At 39.4% G+C, this 22,044-nt stretch overlaps 1 protein-coding gene across 2 annotated transcripts in view; it reads left to right on the top strand.

Moving 5' to 3' along the window:
• AMMECR1 (AMMECR nuclear protein 1) overlaps positions 1 to 17,994 on the top strand; it is a 94,918-nt gene extending 76,924 nt beyond the window's left edge. For both annotated transcript variants that reach the window (XM_057375385.1, XM_057375387.1), the window contains 4 exons: positions 3,275 to 3,389; positions 10,565 to 10,655; positions 12,321 to 12,417; positions 14,335 to 17,994. In XM_057375385.1, the coding sequence (XP_057231368.1) occupies positions 3,275 to 3,389; positions 10,565 to 10,655; positions 12,321 to 12,417; positions 14,335 to 14,449 (418 nt within the window). In that variant the 3' untranslated portion in view covers positions 14,450 to 17,994. The remainder of the gene's footprint in view (positions 1 to 3,274; positions 3,390 to 10,564; positions 10,656 to 12,320; positions 12,418 to 14,334) is intronic.
• Positions 17,995 to 22,044: the final 4,050 nt, after the last annotated feature.

Here is a 22,044-nt window from a genome sequence, read left to right as displayed (position 1 = left end):
GTTCTTCTAAACCTGGTACAATTTTGGTTTCATAAGTTTTGTTAGTAGACAGTATTTCATTGTTAGCAGACAGCATTTCATATGTAGCTGATCAGTATAAGTAAATGCTCTCTTGTTGRCATTTTCCTTTAGTACGTTTTATTCCAGTTGCTGATTGTCAACACAAATTTCTCCAGGTAGATTTTGGTTTCACTTGTGAAACAAGAGGCAAAGCTGTTTTGAAAGACAAAAAGTGYATGAAGACAGGGAAAGGAGTAATGTAATAGCAGCGATACTCTGTATGGAGCAGTCAGTGGTGTCAGAGAATGTTACTTGAATCTCTGATCTTATTCTGCTAGATATCTTAGCTCCAGCAGCAGGAGTGCTGAGACAGGATCTGTGCACCGCTGTCTGTAGTCTTGGAGGTGTCAAGGAGGAATTTTCCAGCAYGSTGTACAGAWGAAATAGCTCCTGGCAGTCCAGCAKGAACTAGTTATAGCTGAAATCACTCTTATCATTTGGTAGGCAATATTTTAGTTCTCCTGAGGTGGYTACATGAAGATCAGGTATTTGTGCCAGTGTCATTACTGAAGAATGGAGTTGGCCAGCTGAGCTTGTTGCTCACTGCATGGCACTGCTTTCACTGGARCTGAACCACTTGGCTGGCTGTGTGTGCCCGAGGCTTTTATGCCTTTGTGTGCCTTCCTGTTCCCACTGTGTTCACCTGATGGTTTCATATCTCAGCTTTTATCAATATTTAAATTTGTCATGATTTTGCTCATCTTGTTTCAAATTACTATCTCAGCATTTGAGTGGAGTGGCTGAGGGTGGGTGTCCTGCACAGGGCTTGGAGTTGATGATCCTGATGGGTYCCTTCCAACTTACAATATTCCATGGCTCTGTGACATGTGGCTTACACAAGCATGGGATAAGTTTGTTTCTGCACAACTTGAAGAATGTTAAATTACAGGTGGTTTATCATCTAGCAATGGCAGTGCAGCAGATCTCCAGTGAGTGCGAATTTGCTGAAGACTTTCACTGTTAACTTTCTGGGGATCAGGCTTACACCCACAGCAGACAACCTTTGCCTAAAAAAGTTGAAATTCACAGTGGATTTTGACAGCTTTAGGAAGTGGAATTCAAAGATAAACTTCTAGTACAAAGTTGTGCAAAAAAGGGGGGAAAAATGTCATTTGAAGGTTGTAAGTTCTTGCAATATGGGAAATGTTTTGCATGGTAAGATTGTTGCATAAATTGCAAAAAACAAGTTCAAAGTCATATGAGCAATATCTGTGCATACAGTTGTTCGCTAAGATAACTTAATTTGTTGTTTGTTGATAAAATAGGAGCTGCTCAGTAGTGTTGGGTATATGACAGAGATGCAGCAGACTTCAGGGAAATGAGGCATATGCACATGAGCAAACTTGCAGTRGCAATGGATCTGAAGACGATTACGGCTTCTAAACATAATTTCTTAATAAAAAAGGGGGTAAAATGTTAAAAGTGTGTATAGATTAACTTACTAAATACAGTTCAGAAGAGCTTTAAAGTGCAGAGATCCTGACTCAAAATACCTAAGCTATAAATAACTGGATTCCTGGAGAGTATTCTAGGAAGGTACCCCTGGACATTTGGGATTTGAAAGCTGAATTAAGTTGTTGGTATTTTGGGATGGTTTTGGTACACTGTGGCTATAGGAGTTATCTCTGATATTGCTCTGAACACTAGAGAACAGAGGGTGGTAACTCTGCCTGATTCCAGCAGTTTCAAAGCTAGCCTGGACAATCCCATCAGAATTACCTGCTTTTGATACATCTTCAGTGGAAGTCATTAGTTAAATATCATAGTTTAAAACTSTATGCTTTAAATCTTTACTGTTCCCAGTTCTTCACAGGTCTGTGTAGAGAAGGACTTTTAAGTCTGAATTTCAATACTATTGTTTTGTAATTGCAGCATATCTACAACAAAAATCTGCCTTCCCCCACCCCAGAAAAACATAGGTTCTATTTTAACTCATCCATGTATGGTATTAATCTTGATGGGAAACTATTTCTGGTTACATGTATGATGATTTCCTTTAGTTAAACTTTTCATGATTTTTTTTTTCTCATGTCCTTATGTGGTCTGTTTTAATGAAGTTCTGTTACTCTTCATACAAAAGGGTGATTTCTGGTGCAGAGCYTTCAGCCATTATTCTAACATCATGGCTGTGGCTGTGATTATATCAGCTAATGGCAACCACTGGCTGTAGGCCAGGTAAAACGATTAAGACCAATCTAATTGTTAGATGAAACAATGAGACACGTGAAAAGCTTGGTAGTATTTCAGTAAGTCTCTTAAATTCTCTWGACTCATCCAAAAGCTCAGTTAGCAGATCACAGTTTTTGTTGGAGATGAGCAGGTTTGTATTCACATCATATTTCAAAGCTTAAGAGAATAAAAGATTGAGATGCCATCCTCACTTTAACCTGCCCTTTGCTAATTTAACTGGTTCTTAACCGAACTTATGCCAGTAGGTTTTGCCACGTTCTCACTCACGGCACTGCTTGCTGTCTGTTAACTGCTGTGTGTTTCCAGGCATGCCAGCCTGGGCACAGGGGGCTCCCCTGGGTGTGGATTTTCATTTTCCCCTGCTAGGTGTGCTTGTCTGTAGAATGGTACGTCAGCCATGGATTAGCTGTTTGCAAGCTTCCCTGTTACTAATCATGATCTGCTTTGCAGAACCGCCTCAAGTCCTGTAGGTTTACAGGTCTGTAGAGCCCTTGGATGTTTTCACCTTTTTATATTCACCTTTGCTAGTAAGCATGAATATTAGTCTTTTTTAGAGAATGTTTTGCTTGTTTGGATTTTTTTTTTCACTGAATAATTAAGTTCTATCACTTGATTACTGTATTAAGTGCTTGATCACTGCAGGCTATAGAATTTCCCCCTTCACTTTGTGTTGTGAAGTTTAATCCTTTTTGAAAGGGGTTTACAAGTTGCAAGTGGAAGAGCTATTGCTTTTGTAACTTTTTTCAAAAGCTTTCTCCTGCTTCATTAATGAGATTGTCACAGTAACAAAACCAGCTCAGGAAGGAATGACCCTCAGAATGCCATCTGATTGGCCAGCCAAGAACCAAAACAAATGTCTGAGGAAAAGGTTGGAAATGTTGATCAGTGTGTTACAGTGGTGACCGGATTATCAAACTGGTCGTCATTTCATCAGGATTTTTTTTTTCTCCTTTGTACTCTTCTGGTTAGATTGTTGAAATTAAAAAAAAAAAAATCCTTTGAAATTCTGTTTTGTCTCCAACAGTGCCCTTAAAGATAGTCGTTTCCCCCCAATGACGAGGGATGAGCTGCCACGGCTTTTCTGCTCAGTGTCTCTACTCACTAACTTTGAAGATGTGTGTGACTACATGGATTGGGAGGTAAGAATGTCAGMTATCTTCTACAAAAATTGCTTTGATATCATGAACATCTATAGCTGAAGTCACACTGTTTAAATGATCTGCATATATTAGTGTAGCTGTCACTGTTTTGCACTCTATACACRTGGGTATGTGCATAGATGCAAAAGACACTTTTTGATAAAACTGTCATCACCTTAAAAGTCTGAGCCATGAAAATGAATAAAATTGTGGGTTTGCCCAAATAGCACTCAGAGTGGTCTGCACAGTTGTCTTGAGGTCTAAGACTCCATCAAGGAAGGTGCTCTCTGAGTAAGGGTGTCCTGAGGCCTCATTTGTGACTTTGAGAACAAAACTTGGTAGATGAGTGCATTGACTCTGGAAAGGAATGTTCCAGTATGGAAGTTAATAGTCTGATGGATGCTTCTGGAAACAAGCACTGCTCCAAATTRCARTCYCAGAACAAGCTGCTTTATTTAGCTTGTAGAGACGTTCATCTTCCCCCYAAACTTTGCTTTCAGACTGARTGTCCTGCACAGACCCCACAAAGCCTTTATATGATGAGGCCACGTAAATCATTGCTCTCATGCTGCTTACGCATGGAGCTGAATCTGTCCTAATTGCCAGGTTCTAGGAAACCTGCATGCATCCTCTTGGAACTGCAGCATAAAAGAGATTAAGAAGCAAATGCTGACGTATGTATGACAGTGGATACTGATGGAAGTGTTAGTCTGTACTATTCTTTTCCCAAATTATTTGGCATTAGACACAAAAAAACAAGGTACTTGACTTAAGATGAACTCCTCGTCTCCATGTCTCATTCCTCTTTGAATCTGTATTTGAGTGGACAGAAGAAAAGTTTTGAAATTGTCATAGGATAGCAGACATTRTAATGCCAGAGACACCACAAAAGCTACAGTATTTCCATTTAATAATAACTTAACCTGACCAAATATTTAGAACTTCCTAGGAGAAAAAKTGGCTTTCTCTTGTATGTACACATAAAAAAATGCATTGAATAGAAACTGCACTTTTTGTTAGAACAGTAAGAGGCCCTGCTGTCTCAAAAGGAGGATATCCAGCAATAACCTCAGCATTATGATTTTTACAGTAGCTGAATATTGACAAAAATATGTGTTTCCTGTTCACCTCATRATGGCAAGGGCTTCTTACCTTCTGATATGTAATTCTGAATGAGATGAATCCCAGGTTTCTTTGGGGTTTATGAGCATTTTCACCATAATCAGAGTGCTCTTTTTTTATGTAATGTCAGGCCAAAAATTAACCTTAGCWGAAACTGTGTGTGCATTCTCAACAAGAAGCTTTTACAGAGAAGTAGTCTGCCTTGTCACTGAGCCATTTGACACCAGTGTTTTCAAGGAATCAAACTAGTGACTATTAATACTAAATTGAGCTAGAAATCAAAATACTAGAATTGTTCTCCTCTACTAGGTTGACTTCTGATAGCCATCACYTTGATCCTTTTAGTTTCATTTATGATAATTTATTAAAAATCAGACCATGGATTCACTCAGAAAATGTGAAGTGCATAATGAAATAGCATTTAGCTCTTTGCATGCCATAGTCTATAAATAACATTAGGTGCTGTTTCATTGTCTCAATAATAAACTTCTGAGATGACCCAAATATTCATCCTTAAGGAAAAGCTGAGCCCGAGTTCAAAAATCCACTCTTTGTTCCTTGGGAGTCTGCTGATTCATATCTAATACTGTATGAAATAAAGGAGGGTTTTACTTTCTCTGTCCTTTCTATATTTTGCTGCAGAAGCTGTGGGACTTTATCAACAGTGTAACAAAGCATAATGCAGAACTCCAGTCTTGCTGAGTTTTGATTGATTTTATGGATTCTCACAGTTGTTCTTATTGGAAAGCCCTGACTTAGGAGGGAAGAATGCAGGGGTCAAAAATATAAAAGTCCTTGTGTTGCCCATTTGCTTAGTTGCTCTCTCCTATTTTGTTTAAGGTTTTTTTATGGTAAGTTTTTTTTAWCCTTTAGCAAATTCCTACAAGTTCTAAGAAATGGTCACAAAGTAGGTTTCCATGAAAAAGGGCCCAGAGGAGGGAGGTGATGTCTAAATATGAGATTATAAAATTTGCAATTGTTAGTCCCTAAAAGAATGATTCATCACTGTGTATGCCTGTCAGTGAGATAGCTCATGTCACCCATGTGTCTTTTAAGGGAGCTGCAGTTATGCAATATTAATGGCAAAAGGACATTTCAGGATATTTAGACTATGATCTAAAAAGAGATTCTGCATCTTTCATCTCCTGTATTGCTGAGAAAAACATCAGCCTGGTTAGGAGACCCTGCTTCTGTAGGTGTGCTGCTGATGATCTCATGGGAGCAAGGTCAGCAATTTGCTGACACAGGTCTCAGTATTTCAAAATTGCCAATTCGGACAACTCGGTGCTCTGAGGGCTTAGAGACAAGGTCGTCTGAAGTCAGGAGTGAAGCTCTCTGAAGACAGTTCAGAATTGTATCCTGTATCCTGAAGCAGAGTGATGGGTCTTTTCTCTGAGTATTTCAGCTGTAAAAAGCAATGCAAGATTTTTTTGCTCAGAAACTTCCATCAAGTAAACAGGAGATCTGTGTGARTTCACTGCTGTTAGCTCCCATATGATTTTTCAAATTGCTGCCATTTTCACTTTCTTTGTAGAAGTAATTGGGGGAAAGTACACATCTTTAAAGGACACTTCAATGCCTGTTCACAAGAATGCTTCCTAAAATACAACTTAGCAGTCTTACCCGTGACTTTGTCTGAATTGTGGTGCACTTCAGTAGCAGAACAGATGAAGGGCTTTGGAAGGAGCACTGGCAGTGTAGGAACTGCATCTCTATTTCTGCCTCACAGAACCCATGAGAGASCACTGTGGTCCAGTTGCTGCTGGGGTGGAGTTGCACGGCCTTTCCACCTCAGAGAAATGACAGCATGAAAAGCTCAAAGATACGGATTTTTTTTGTGGTAGCATTGCTCTTTAATAGAAGATCAGAGAGCAAAGGTCTAGTTACAAGAAAATCATGAAAGTCACTTATTTTRAAGACATTTGCTATTGATTTCATTCTTTTCCTGCATGAACTAATTCAGACCTTCTCCTCATTTTTTATTAAAAGATCCTAAAGCATTGTAATTTCATGTAATTATAAAGAACTCTGGCTAGAATTGAGCAGTGGCTCTTCCTTAAAGTACCTTGAAAGAAGTCTTTGCCCCAAAGTTGCTGTTCTTCAGTAAAGTGAAAACTGCAGAATTGTACATGYTGTCTTGATACAAAAGGCCTCTAGCCTGTGTGCACTGGTTTAAATATTAGCTTAAATAGTTGTAGCCAATAATGTTGACTGCAAGGTGGCTTTTCAGTGTTGACAAAGTGGGTATATTCAAGGGTTGTAGAAATTCTTTCCTGCCTGCAAATGCAGCGACACCAGTGGTTCTCACAGCTTCTGTTCTGTAGAACAAAGAATCTGGATCTCAATATTTTCTTCTCTTTGGACAAAATTCAGTGATTCCATGTATGTAAATGAATGATTATGCTTGCTGTGAAATAGAGAACAAGCCTCGTTTGCCTCTGTTGTAAATCAAAATGTAGTATTTAGATGCTACTAAAGATGTCAGAAAGAGGCGAGCATCTTTGCTGCAAATGTGGAGCTAAAAAGTTGTAGAATTCAGCTAATTAGAAGTGGGATCAGCTTCAAGAAAATAGCAACAGTCACTTAATCAGGAGTGTTCCATTTCTGAACACATTGGTGTACAGCTGTTCCTATAGTATTGCTCAGGTAAATAAAGGGGAAAGTTACTGGTTTGTGGTATCATAAGGAATACTGTGCAAGTTCTAGCCCAGCTTTTTGGCCGGAAAACGTTTCTAGGTTGGCTGCTCTTCAKAGATAGAGCTGACAAACCCCAAGTCAGTGGAAGGGCTGTCCCTAATGCAGAGCAAGGTGTCACAGTGCCACTGTGGRTGGTGGCATGGGTGGTGCAGCCGGTCTGGGGTGCAGAACACAGATAGTGAGTGCTGGTAAGGAACAGATGCTTGTTCCTGACACCAAGGGGGTGTTGGGCTGCTCCTTCTTTGGAGCATTCCATGTGGATTCTCTGTAACAGGCTCTTTGTTACCTGCTTTATTGTATTTCTGAACAATTGTTTTGCAATTAATTAGTCCTAAACTAATTAGTGCTGATTGCATGCAAATCTCTTACAGTGCAGTAGATGTAACCAAACAGAACCATTATTGGATGATAATTTACTCCACAGTGGAGTCCATAGAAGCTCAAATCTCAACGAGGCCTGATATTTAGGTGTTTATCCAAATTGCCCATGGATTCTAAAGAGAATAATGTTATTTATTCCTCTCAGGATGGTTGGAGAGTCAGTCCAAAAGGAACAAATGAGTGAACTGTGTTTGGAGCTTTGGGGCGGAGCAGTCCTTCAGAAGACTTGCTCCAGCTTYGGTGTCAGAGGGGGTTTTGGAACCTTTTATTCTTAGATATTTAGAGAGAAAGGCAGTAATCTGGCAAGTGCCAAAGGCACTTGGCAAAACAATAAATGTGGCATGTACCTGTTTTCTCCCATCCAAAGGTGTATGGAAATAAAGAATTCATTTAAAAAATAATGTGTATAAATCAACATATACGTGTTTATCAAAATCTGAAGTTTTGTTAAGGTCATTTCAAAAGTAAAATAATGTAGTTTAATGTAATCCTTAAGGGAGGTCTATTAATTTAATTAATATTGTCCCRGAACCTAATTTTAGGTGGCCTCTGGCCACATGCCACACAACTGATCAGAAAGTTTATATCTRCAAGTACAGCTTATATAGGATACAGTATTTCATGCTCTAAAACCCTACAGAAATATTTCTATTGGCAGAGATTGTTTTTTGCTTTTCTGAGTCTCTCTCCTTATCTTGCTTTCCTCTCCCAATAGCAGCAGTTTAAATAGATTCCTATCCACGTGGGAGGCTGAAGCAGCGATTGCGTGGTCCCTGTTCAGCWCCAGAGGATACCTGTAGGCAGTCATTTCCCTAATAAATGGTAATAGGCGAGACAGAGCTCCAGCTCCATCTGCACAAGATTGGTTTGTTTTTCTAAACTGCACAGACAGATGTTGTTGTTCTGCAGACTGTTGCCTGTAGTGCATCAGTATTTTTAGTTGCAGGAGCAGAACTGAGAGGCTGTGTGGGAAGGTGTGTGCTGGTCCTGGTAGCCAGGACAGTTAATGCCTTCCACAGACCCAGCCCTTACCTCCCACCCTGGAGAGGGCTATTTTGGGAAATCTGACAGAAGTTTGCATCAGTTTAACACCAGTCTCTTGAGGAAGTCAAAATAAATTCCACGCTGTGCCCGTGCTAGTCTTATGTGGATTATTTTTACTTTGCTTATGTGTGGCTTCCATTTATTCAACTCAAGCCTGGTTTTGATTTAACTGGAGTTGAACAATGAAAGCTGTTTGTCCTGCTCAGATATGCAGTTAAAATATATGCTCCACAGGATGCTATGAAATTTTCCCCTGCTATACAGCCCTTTTTTTCTACAGAGTTGGGCCTAAAAGTCCATTAAAATGGTTAATGGGAAACATCCAGAGCAGTGATGCAATATGAATGTTGCATCATAATTAATACATCACTGGTGCTCCTGGTTAGTTGCTCCTGAATATTATGTGGTCACTATTATGCAAAACACTTGGAATCTCATATTCTGCAGGATTTAAAGGTGCAAACCCAGGAAATATTTAATTTTAGTACTTTGGTAACTGAATATAGACTTTTATAAAATCACCAGATACAGGAACTGCTGGTTTGGGAATGAGCTCTGAAAGCTTTTTTCAGCTTCTAAGACAATTTCATTTTACTTTCAAGCCCTTTGTGTTCATTATTATATCCCCTGAGTATACAGATTTGATCCCTTTAGTGATTATATGTATCCATGTGATGAAAGTTGGGGGTTTTGGAGTACTTGGTAATGAAATAACACGTTAAAATTCGTTAGTCAGAAAGTTAAATTTTTCCTAATTATGAACAATGTAAAGTTCATAGGGAAAAAATGGTTGTGGCCATGGCTATCCCCTGCTTATATCATATATAAAGAATGAAAAGGTTAAAAACTAAAGCCTTAATATAAGAAAATATGTTAATTAAAGAAGCAGTAGAGCTTTATAAATATTCTGTATTTGTTTTTTTGACTGCCCTGCAGTTTCAGTAGAGTAATTGTCACTGGAGAAACTGTTACAGCATTTTTTGATTAATTCTGTGTTCACAAGGATGTGCCATACTGAACAACATGATACCCTTTTAAACATCAATTTTTCACATTCACATGCAGCATTGGGACCTTTGGATTCAAATGGAAATAACATCTTGGTTATGTGGGCATAAAAATGTCCATCTACTAATGCTTTGTGTTTATGCACAGAATTCAAAAGCAGCTGAAAACCTGGCAGTGAAATACCTTTTATGGTCTGATCCCAGAGCAGGTATTCTCCACAGAATGATTGTAACCTGAAAACAGGGGGGCTTAAACTATGCCCTGGAAAGGTGTCCAGCCTCTTTGTTTGTTTTTTTTCCTACTATTTTTGGCATTTTCATTTTTATCTACATCCAACTCCTTGGTATTAGTAATCCTGTTTTCCATGCTGGTGTTTTATCACCTTACAGTTCTTACTAGCATGGAAATAGGAGTTTGAGGCTGGGTACTTYGGAATATTACCGTTTCCTCCTCATACATGAGCAGAAATTTTGAAGGCTCCAGGCTCAAGTCCATAGTGTGACAAATCTTTAATAATTCAGTTGTTGCTTTGAACAAAATTAATGCTCTTAATTGAAGCCTCATTAGATTTGGCAGCTGTTTTGCCTGCAGATTATAGCTGGTGACCAGGTGATTTTATCAGCAACAACATTGGTGACAGTGTCAGAGGAGACAGAACAACTTTAGCTGGATTTCCTCCAGSCCAGGAATGAAGCTCCATGGTGGGGAGCAGAGGAGCATCCTGAGTGCCTGTGCTGCTGCTGAGCTTACGTGGCTGTAAGTGAACACCTCCAAAAGATGACACCCTCTGCAGTGCCACCTCCTGAACTCTCGGTTTAATGCTGTTAACCACTGAAAGGTTCTCATTTYGGGTTTTACCATGTCAGAAAGCTGTTGTACCTTTTCTCTGGTGATGTACTAATGAAGCTGCCTATCTCTTGCAGGTGGGTGTCCATGGGATTAGAATAGAATTCATCAACGAGAAAGGATCAAAGCGCACGGCCACCTACTTGCCGGAGGTTGCAAAGGAGCAAGGTCATTGTTGCACTTTATTTCATATGATCTGGTGAAGGATTTAAACATACCTATAAATCTAAAATGCAATATTTGACCTTGCACTGATGTCAGGTGATGATGGAACAATACTTAATTGTAAGAAGACTTATATAAAATGCCAATTACCTGCCTGTGTCAGTCTCCTAAAGGGATTCAGTGAGCTGTAGCTGTTTTTTAAGCCAGTCATAAATGCATCGTAGTTGTAGAAAAATAAAATATGGAGGGGTGGTACAGTGCTGTCAGCCAGGCTAGCAGTTGTTAAAAGCTGCCAGTTTTTGTGTGGCTGTTGGGCTGGGATATAAGGGAGATGCAGAAGCTCTGTTAAGYGATGGGATGCCTGGGCAATTATCCAAACCACTGATTTATTCCTGAATTCCTGGTGATCAAGTTGTTTTTTGGTTAGGTACTTTCTGCTGTAGTACTCAATTTCTTTTACAAGCACTTGACTTCCCAGGGTTTTTAATGGATGGAAGGAAATKATTTTCAATATGAAAGTACAAAATAATGTTGTTAAAGTCCCTTTTAATAGAGGCACAGTCTTAAGTTTGTGAATTTAAAAAACTAGAGTGGATTCTGTTGAATGGTCATCTTTGGCTGACTGAGCACTCACTATGTTTTTTTATTTCCAAGGTTGATAGTGTGTCTCTGTCTAAGTCTTTAACAGTTTGCATTGCTGCTGCTTTTATTATTATTTTTTTGCCTTTTTACATATGCTTGGCTGATACCTTTGCTGAGGATCATATTTAATTGATAATTGTTTCCAAATAGATGTTTAAAAGTCCAGAGGTGTTCTAAGCTTTTTTAAAAACCCAGGAATTGTAGGGGGAATGTGTTCAAATTTCTGAATAATTTTAGTAGACCATGAATTGCAATCAGATCCTTTAAAGTCTTCAGAACTACCCATTTGTATTTTGTATGTGGGTTGGTTTTTTTTGTTTTTTTTAGTGTAACAATGTGACTAATTACTGCATCTTTTAGAAGTAACATGTCTAACAGCTACTTAAAATATTAGGGGGTTTAAAATCAATGAATAGGAGTTTTAAATAGCATAAAGATTTTACTGAAAATCTACTGAAAATAGTAAAAATTTACTGAAAATAGTAATGAATTTTTACTTTTAATCTATCACTTCTTTTATTACTCAGACACCTATAATACTTTGTAGTTCAAAAATTAGACATACCTCTGTAAAGTTAAGTGATATTTATGAAAAWGTCTGATTTCAAGTTCTCTGTGCATGTTCAACTAATAATTGCTTTAAATGTTATATAGAGATTTAATGTTCCATATTGTCATAATCATTTATAATGTCCAAAATGGCTGTGATACATGATCATACCTGAATGTTTGGGAAAGATTTGGTTTTGTAATCGCACGCCCAGTCTAGGACACCCTGGTGGAGTGGGTTCCCTTTTAATATATTTCAGCTATGAGATGAAAAATATATGTTGTTTGTAGAGTGAACTSTGTGTGTAAAGAAATCCCAAATGTGGTGTCTGAAGGAGGGAAGAACGTTGTGGTTTATCCCAAATGCCAACAGAGCCTTTCCGCTCTCAACAGCACCACACATTGTACTGTGCTTTGGCAACATCTGCTTCTATTGCTGGATTTCTCACTAACTTGTGCTACTGTAAAATTCAACAGGATGGGACCACATTCAAACCATAGATTCCTTATTGAGGAAAGGAGGCTACAAAGCTCCGATCACTAATGAATTCAGGAAAACAATAAAGCTAACCAGGTATGCACCGGGATACCGCACATAGTCCTGTTGTTGTAATGCTGGGAGGTGCTCCTGCTGGTAATGCTCCTGCAGATGGTAACTGTAAACTCTCCTGAATGTATCATTAATGATTACTTTGTTTCCACAAGAGCAGGACAGACTTAGGAGAAGCCTTGCACAGGGATTACTGGCACTAAGCAAGGAGTTASAGGTGTCAGTTCAATGCCAGGGCACTGTGTATCAGGGTACTTGCATATTTGGTTCAATAACTCTGCATATTCTCTGCAGCGTTTCAGCTCTGGCTTCTCACAGTGCTCCTTGGCTGYAGTGGGTGTTCAGGGCTGTGGCTAACAAGGATTACTTGCTCTKGTCAGATTTATTTGGGCAGATGGTGCGTGGTGGGGCTGCTGCTGTACGTCACAGAGGTCCCTCAGATCCCTAATCCKCTGGATCCTCAGAGAAACCTTTGGCTTATGCCTTGAGGAGTACAGGTTTCCCTAATCTCAAGGTGTGAGACATGCAAGCCATGCACTGCTGTGACAGCCAGTGTRCTAGTGAAACTATGTCAGGGTATTCCTAGGAGTGGGGACAAGAATTTAATATTTTATTTCATATTGTTTCATTTGGTTCTACCAGTTCAATAAAATGTGTTCTTGAGGGCTCCTTAGTGTGTGGCAGCTGAAGTATTTTAGAATTAGCAGCAGATACCCTGCCCATAATATTGTAGTTAAATGGTGAAGGGTAGAGGAGTGAATGTCAGTAAGAATGGCTCTAATGCTATTTATGCACATAAAGCCTGGGGTGTAAAATGGCCCAGCAGCTACTGCTTCCTTGTGTTACTCCTTGTCAGACAATGATGCAGCTGTATTCAGAGTATTTGTTGTCAGCGCCTGGATTCTGCTTTTTCTTATACTGAGCTGTACGAAGTTCTTGTAGGGCCACTCTCCATTATTTTTCAACCCTCTTAGGAGTCAGGAAAGGTCCCASTTGAGTGGAAGCTGGCAAATGTTCCATTCGTAAGRAGGAAGATCCTTGTTATTGCAGGCCTGCCAGTCTCACTTCAGTGCCTCTCTGTAAGGAGGACATCAAACTATAGAGTGTGACGAGAGGAAAATGACTGGGATGGTGAAAGACCTCAAGGGCAAGAMTCAGGAGAAGCAGCTGAAGTCACTTTTGTTCAGTTTGGAGAGGGCTGAGGGTCTACAGCTTCCTTGGGGGCACTGGAATGCAGCTGCTGATCTCCTCTTTTCAGGTGACCAGCAATAGATCACGGGAAAAGGGAATGAAGCTGCCTCAGGGAACTTCAAACTGGACATGAGGAAAATATTCTTTACTGACAGGGTAGCCAGGCACCAGAATAAGCTCTCCAGGGTCGTGGCATCAACATGTTGGAGGCCAAGGGGTGTCYGAGCAATGCTTTTAGATATATGGTTTAGTTTTAGGTAGTTCTCTGAGGAGCTGGACTCAGTGATCCTGATGGATCACTTTAAACTGGAGATAGTCCGTGATTCTAGTCTAAAAAAATGTAACTACATTTAATGTAGCTGGGATTAAATCAGAATTTTGTGGACAGTTGATACTGATTGTTTAAAAACAACCGAAAAATCTGTAGTGCTTGTTTACAAGTTTCYTAGTTTTTTGTAGAGTTGGCTGAAGAGCCAGGACATTCTCTGTTCCCTCTACTTTGACCAACATGGTAGGCAACCGTTTTTAACAATTCTCTTTTCTTAAAGTGTTTTCTGTAAGCACTTCCGTTGTGATTTGCCATTTGATTCAGGAATTGTGCCTGACAGTTGTGGCAGTTCCCTCGTGCAGGTGCAGTTAGTCTTATTTCCAGCATCAGCAGTACAGAGCTCTTATCACTAAACAAACCACCAGAGCAGCATTTCTGGTGCTACCTGCAGCTTCCTGAATTGGCTTTCTGCTCTTTGCCAGGTACCGCAGTGAGAAGATGACGATGAGCTACACAGAGTACCTTGCCCATCGTCAGCATCATCACTTCCAGAATGGTATTGGGCACCCCCTTCCACCATACAACCATTATTCCTGACACTGAGCCGCATGACCAGTCACTGGACCTCTCTGCAGACCTCTTCCCAGGAGACCCTGCCCCTTCTTGGTCTAGCTATCTCTATTACTGTACCATTTTATGATGATAGTTTCCGTTGCCATGTTGAGGCTCCTTAGTTGGTTCAGCTCATCATGGCAACGGGAGGGAAAACTGCATTACTACAAAGATCCCCTACTTTTTTATTATTGATTCACTGCAGATTTTTTTGCAGCATATACCCTTGGGTTTTTTTATGAAAAATTCAGTTTCTACTTCATTAACATTGAATTATATCAATCAAGGCTTTCTGTGACTGTGGATGGAAGGAAGAGTTTAGGGATTGCAGTTAGGGATGCTTTGCTTAGCAAAAAGGCATTCATGGCTTTTGCATTAATAGGTGTGACAGGGAATGAAACATATCAGATTCAGGTATTAAAATAGACAATGAATTGCATTTTCATAACATTCTCAATAACATTGTGTGTACAATATCTCACCCTCACAGTAAAGATTCCATGTAGCTCTATACAGGATCTCCAGATCCAGCACAAACAGCCGGAACGCCAAGGCTGACATACAGAATGCTTTTTTGGGATGAAGAGAAGCAGCGAGAGGTGATGTTAACATGGCAGCCTTTTCAGAATCAAGTGGCCTGATTGATAGGGCACAATCCGATCCAGGACCCCTCTGTGTCCCATCCTGTGCTGGGAATCATGGCCAGCCCAGCCCTGCAAAGAGTAGCCACGAGAATGCATTTGTAATGAGACGATGCCTTTCTGATGATTCAAATTAGGAGTCACATTTGTTTCCTAAAAGCAGATTGGTGAGTAGCAGATGTCATATTAGGAAGAAAATGGATTTAGATTTTAGTGCCTTTGACTATAACATAATTATATACTTATATATAAAATTCATAGAAAACATATACTCCAGACATTCTAGCAAACCCTGTTGAGGCTGCTCTGGCATCAGGGTTTTGGACACTTTTTTTTCTCTTTAAAGTGAGATGATTTTTCTTTTTATTATTATTATTGTTAGCAAACTTATTTTGGAAAAGAGAAATCCCTGGTTTTGTTCTTTCGTCTGCTCTTGAACTTACTGAATTTTATGAAGTCATGAATAGTTGGATCAAGTTAACTTTTGTTTAATAAAGGAAAAAAGACTGTTGTGAGAGAGCCAGCACAAGTATGCCATAATGTTACATGTTTTCATCTATTGCAGGAATAGTGCTTGAGAGCTGTAAGTACTGTGTAATAATTCTGATACCCCTCYACACGGTAGAAGAAAGAAAACCGATTGGAACTTTTTCCTGCTGTAAAAATAGGATTTAGTAAAAGGTATGTGTGGTCTATTTSCAAGGCCAGTCAATGGCAGGGGCTCACTCCTTCCTCCTGTGCCTGCAGAACTCCCACTGCTGCCTGTAGCAGCTCAGAGCGTGTTCTAGGGGACAGCACAGGCCACCTGTTACAGAAAAGACCCTCCTAATATGTGTGAGTAAACCACAGTAAGCAGAAATTCCAGTTATTTTGAATAATGAATGTTTGTAAATACATAGACATTTAAAAATCAAATAGGTAAAATTCACTTGTTTAAAAGAATTGGATTAACTGTAAAAATGCTTCAATAAGGTTTCGAAACCAGTTAAGGATAAATTATGTTCATCCCTTATGTKAGGTTAGGTCTGCCACTTAATTTCTATGGAGGTTCTCGTAGAAGGTCTTTGGTATGCCTTCATCCACAGCATTTATGTCCAAATATTACCATTTTCAGTTGYGATGCCTTAATTTTTAAGCAGAGGGCCTGAAATTTCAGGAGCCAAGAGATGCCAGCCAGAAGCGGCAAAAATGAGTAGATGTTTATACAGAGGCTATTTTGGATGAAACTGTTGTCTTGTTTCTACTTGGGGAACACTTTTAGATTAATGAGTCTTCAAGTGGAAATGTGAACAAGTGGCTACCTGATAGAGTTGCGTTGGTTTTTTTTCTTGCCCTTATAGGGAACCTGAGCACAAACTGAATCATTCTGCTGCAAAAAAAAAGTCATCCGACCCCATCTTTATCTGTCATCTCGTTACAGCTCGCTCGTGCTTCTGCATGAGCTCATTGTTAGAAGTTTTTTAAAAAGATCTATTATATATAAAAAATATATGTATTGAAAGGTGCTAATCAACCTCAAGAAGGTCACGTGACTGGTCATGCGGATCTAAAATCATATCAGATTTTTTAATAAATCTTCGATATATGCAGATGTTATACAGAATTTCTTACCAGTGTAATAATGATATACTGATGAATAAACAATCCTGCAGGATTTTAAGGACAAGGTCAGCAATACTTCCCACCATGGCTTGGGGGAGAAAAGGATAGTTTTGTCTCCTTTTTGTATACAGCATAATGCACAATGCATTTTTGTCTATCTCTTAGTAGCTGTTGCTTAAAAATATAGTTCAAGGGTGTTATACAAACTGTAAAGGTGTGCTTTTGAACCGAGCTCATGCCAGACCCTTCTGGACCAGAGTTTTGTATCACTAATTAAAAAACTGTTACAGAGTCTGTGGTCAATCAGATTGTATGATATTTTTTAAAAAATATTGGAATAATCAGTCTACCTACAGTGTTTCTAGGGCACCTACCTCCTCAGCACACTGTGCTGAACTGCTGCAGATTGTTTCTGTGTAATTGTGGGATTCTTTGTACCAAACGTGCAGCTCACTGTGACATGCACTGGCACAGAATAGGTCTGTTTGCTTAAAGCTGATCAGCAATTGCTCTCACAAATGTTATCCCCTCATAGTTACTTWTACTACCTTTTAGTTGTATTGTTGGGGTTAGTTACAGATCTGTTTTTTTGTTTGGGGTACTTTATAGAAATTAAGGTACAACCAAGTAGCTTATTTCACTGTTAAGTTGAAATGCTGTTTTTTTTTATAAGCACCACTCAGTTTGCCTTATTCCATTGAAGAAATTGTTGGGGTTGGTTTTGTTTTTTTTCATTCTCTTGCTTAATGTTCCTAAAAACTCTGTTCTGTAAACTGAGTTAGACAACCAAACCGTAGACTTGACACAAAGCTGTTACTTAGTGATGCTTCAAGCGTCCTTGCTGCTGCCACGGCAGCGGCTGCTGCTCCGGCAGGGAGGGACGCTCCGGTCCTGACCTCAGCCCCGCTCTGGAGCCAAGGTGGGCACAGCCCTGGCACACCTGGAGTTTGTATACGGACCTCTACTTGTCTTCAACCGTGCGGGTTTTTAAAACTGTTGTCTGGAGTAGGTTACATCTCTTATGTGTGTTAGATCGAACCAAAGAAGCCTCCAGCCATGCCCAAATGCTGCTCCTAAAGCCTGCCTTCCAGTCCTTACAAAATCCCTGCAGGATTAAATGTGTTAACTTTTTTATTTTTGTACAGTTTCTAACTGATTTTTGCTAGTGATGTTAATTGAATTAAGTTTATTTGGGGAGTCTGAGTATCTCCTCCATTTAAATAAACTGGTGACTTTCCTTTTATGTTAAAAAAAAAAGTTTAAAAAAAAAAAAAAAAAAAAGAGAAACCCAAAGTGTGCCTCTCAGATTTAAGGGTTTCTGGTTACATTTATTCTTAAGACCAGCAATGATTCTTTATATACAAAGATATGTTTTCCTCATTTTTTTATTACTGTTAAAGAAAAAAAATAAAAAGAAAAAACCTCTTTCTTTGCTCTGGACCCAGTAATTGTGCTGGTACATAAACGCACTGAGAAAACAAACTTTTGTTTGAAACTTTTGTAACAACTTATGACTGTTTTTGTATATCAAAGTTGATTCTTTTCAAGATATTGGGATCTAGTTTCTAAGTTATTTTAGTGTTTTATATGTTACAAAAAAAAAGAAAAAAATGAACTTACTTTAAATTGTTCACCAGCATCTTGAGTTATCTTCAATGCCATGGTGACACACAGTGGGCTTAGAGCTACCTGGAGTAGCTTGTAAGGCCTCGGTCTTTTCCTTCCTTCCTTAGCAACTCAATTGATTACAATAATATCACAGATTACCTGAACCCCTTCCTTTATAACTAGATCCTTCCTCCTTCCACATTTAATTGCTATTAGTGTGAAGAAACTGTTGAAATGGGCATTTTTATATAAGTACGGCTTAAAAAGAGAAAAATGAGGAAAAAGAAAAAAAAATGCTAGAAGGTTATCTGTGGGTCTGTGAGATATGGCTGTGGAAAGATATTGTAGTAGTTTTAACACTATTGTTATTACCTTTTAAATCATTTACCCAATAAAATAAGGAAAAAGAATCACCATTTTTTTTGTTTCTCTGGTTAATTGTGTGGCTTGGTCAATGTTTTTATGTAAGCATTTGTACCTGGTGCTAATTTTAAAGGCTAATGGTGCATTAGAAATATTTTCCTGGGATTAACTCTGTCGTTCTCTTGCCTGCTGTAGGAACAAACAGGGGACAGGTACCTGCAGCTTTCACTAAACACTCCCAGTTAAATCACCGTTTATATCAGCTACATCAGTTATTTAGCTCAGTATATTTATCAGTATATTTATAACAATTCCATTCAGTTTTGTGCTTTTTTACATCTAACTGTACACATGGAATTCCATCCAGGCCTGACCACCTTCTTGAGAGACAGAAGTGRTTTCAATCTGTTGAAGCAGAACTTCCTTGTAGAACCAGTTACAGTAATGTAAGCAACACATCCCCTTGTACCCCTCAGAGCCAGATTCTTCAACAGAACCTTGTGGCAACGTGTACTGAAGACTCTCTGTCAAAGCCACAGTGCAGCTGATGCCAAAATTCATCTGGAGAGCTCTGGTCCCTCAGCCAAATTCTTGGTGCACTGAGACACTTTCTACTGAGTCTGAGTTACARGCAGCATATTTCTTCTGTAGGATAATTCCTGAGACAAAGCATTCCATCTCCCTGGAACTCAGCTCTGATGTTACAAGTTCTGTGTGCCTCATGYAGTTTTAATAGCTCTGCTGGCTGTAGATGCAAAGTCTTTGAAAACAAAGCAGTAGAATCCATGTAACCTTTGGATGTTKAAGTCTGATGCAGCCACTACTCCCACTTGCTCTGAAGCTTTGATTAGGAGGAAACCTGCCTGGGTAAATACTACACCAGTGATGAAAGCTGGCTCACAGATTTGGTATGATTAGTCTGAACTGTGTAAAACATGCATTAAACCTAATCTAAAACACTGAGGCCTTTGAAAGGCAGAGCTAGTTACAACTTCCTACAAYGAGTTTCCCACTCTTCTCACTGCTKTAGCCAGCTCTCCAGTTACCGTTCTGTAGAAATCAAACCAAGACAGTAGTGTTGRGGGTGTTTTAGATGTACAAACTTGYTTCTTACATATTTGTTGGTATTAAAYAGTGAAAGGCTGAATTTCAATTAGGTGTAGAGAGCTGCTGAAAATAAGCAGCAGTGCCTGCAAAGGGAAATTGCTTGCTTGGTGCAGCTCAGGCTGCCATACAGTGCTTCACTCTGGATTTCTGTTTAAGCTCTTTCATCTCTGGAAGTCTTTATAYCCTTCCAGAGAAATTAAGCTGGAGAATTGATTCTTTTCCCCAGCTGCATGGMAAATTGAATCTTCTACAATGGATATATAATAATACAGGTGGGCACATGCAATATGTTCTTTTCCCAGGAACAGTATTTGCCAAGAACTTCACACAAGGCAATAATCTGCTTGTCTGAGATGTACTGGATCACAGGAATACATTTAACTAGGCTGCCGTCATATTTATTACAGGCAGAAGCATTTKTGAAGTGCATTAAAACTACTACCTGTGGTGTGTGGCTGAGTACAGTCCTGTAGCTGCTGCAGCAGCTTTCTGAACAGAGGTGGGAKCTGAAAAGTTCTGCATGTTCTACCATCTTCTATTAAGGTGCCATAAAACAGGAACTACAGGACACTGCCCAAGCTTGGATAGGAACAGTGTGGAAGGGTGGAGAAAACATCCTGTACTGTAACAGCTCCCTGAGCTCTGCACCTGGAAGACAAGGACAGGTATTATTTAAAGAGTGATTAAATGATTTCTGTCCTACAGTGAGCTCTGCCACTAAACTGCTGTTGACTGACACACAACAGGCAGCAGTCRGACTGAACTGCTCAGAATTCAGAACTCCCAGTAACCACTGTTCTCTAAGGAACTGCTGTGTGCAAGGCAGACAAGATSAGACTGTTTCAGAAAGGAGCCTCCCTCTTACCTGATTTATAATGAGCTAATATGAAGTGCCTCTGTGACTCTTAGCTGTCAGTGTTACACATTGAAGTGGAAAGTCAATTTTAGTTTCCTTACCTAGTTATACAAAGTCCTAAGCAAGACAGCCTGAGGTGTGGCACAATTAGAATGATAACAAAACTATTGMGTATCCATTAAAATGCATTTATTTGTTTTAATTCAAAGGTTTAACCAATGATCTGGACTTAGGGCACAACAGCAAAAAAACCCCATCAGACCAAAATACAAAAACAAGTACACAAATTACCCCAGATTTGTAAATGTTACCTCATAACCAAGATTTAGCACATTAAAAAGTTTACAAAATTTATAACACTCTTACAAATTATTCAGAACTAACAGCATGTCTGGCAGTTGAGCCCATCCACRTCCATCTTTGCCAAACCATTCTGTGCCTGGATAATGCCATGCCTGGACTGGAGGGTGGGGTAACCAGACCTGCAGGTTTCTGCAGCCCCCCTGGTGCTCCAGCCCAGCCCCCTGGCACAGCATGGTTGGGGAGGGTGGGTGTGCTCACTGCTCTGCCTGCTGYGTCCTCTGCAGCATTGGGAGAATGACTCAGGAAATGCAGAAATAATTTAAAAAAGTACAAAACTGACCCTGAAGAAAAATAAAATCATTTATAAAACAGCTTGGCTTTGACTAAGTTACACCAACGGCTGCAAGACATTTACAGCAATATCACTTGAAGTACAAGATCACAAAAATCAACAGATTTGTTATGAGTGTTGTCACTATAGAATTGGAAACATCAAAGCTGACCTGTCTGCCTGCAGAAACCTCCCAGCAGGGCAGACATACACCCTCTTCCAGGGTTTTGGCCTTTTCAGAGCTTTGTTAACTATAAGCACAAATTTAATTCCTAAGAATTCACCTCGAAACAATAGCAACACAGAAGAAAACACCACAACTCTATTTTCTATTAGCTATGGATGCATAGAAAACAAATGCTTCTGGTTTAGATGCAAAACTTAGGACATAAAAGTACACTCAGTTAACAATTGCAAATAGCCATTTCTGAAAAATACAGTTAAGCTTTACAAAATGATCTCAATTTTACAGAAATATAAAAACTGATTGTGGCCAGAAACACAAACCTACAATTAGGTACTCTCTGACCTCAAGGTTTGCAAATGGACTAACTTTTCCTGTCTCTCAAGTTCACCAAGGCAGCAGCTGCTCAAGCACATGTAAGCTTTGCTTATGAGCAGCATTTTTGAACCCTAAGAAGCTGAACCAAAACCAGCTCCAGGTGCGTGTTCAGAGACTGTGGCTTTTTGTAAGCATGTGGCCAAGAGCTGTTGCASCCTTCAAAAGAAAAAAAAGATGCAAATTCTCCTTTGGTGATTAAAAATTAAA

Source organism: Malurus melanocephalus, unplaced genomic scaffold (genome assembly GCF_030028575.1).
Source record: "Malurus melanocephalus ecotype Western Australia unplaced genomic scaffold, MMel_1.1 scaffold_247, whole genome shotgun sequence".
Classification (NCBI taxonomy): domain Eukaryota; kingdom Metazoa; phylum Chordata; class Aves; order Passeriformes; family Maluridae; genus Malurus; species Malurus melanocephalus.
The sequence above is the reverse complement of the archived record's forward strand: the minus strand, read 5'-3'. Positions and strand labels throughout refer to the sequence as shown.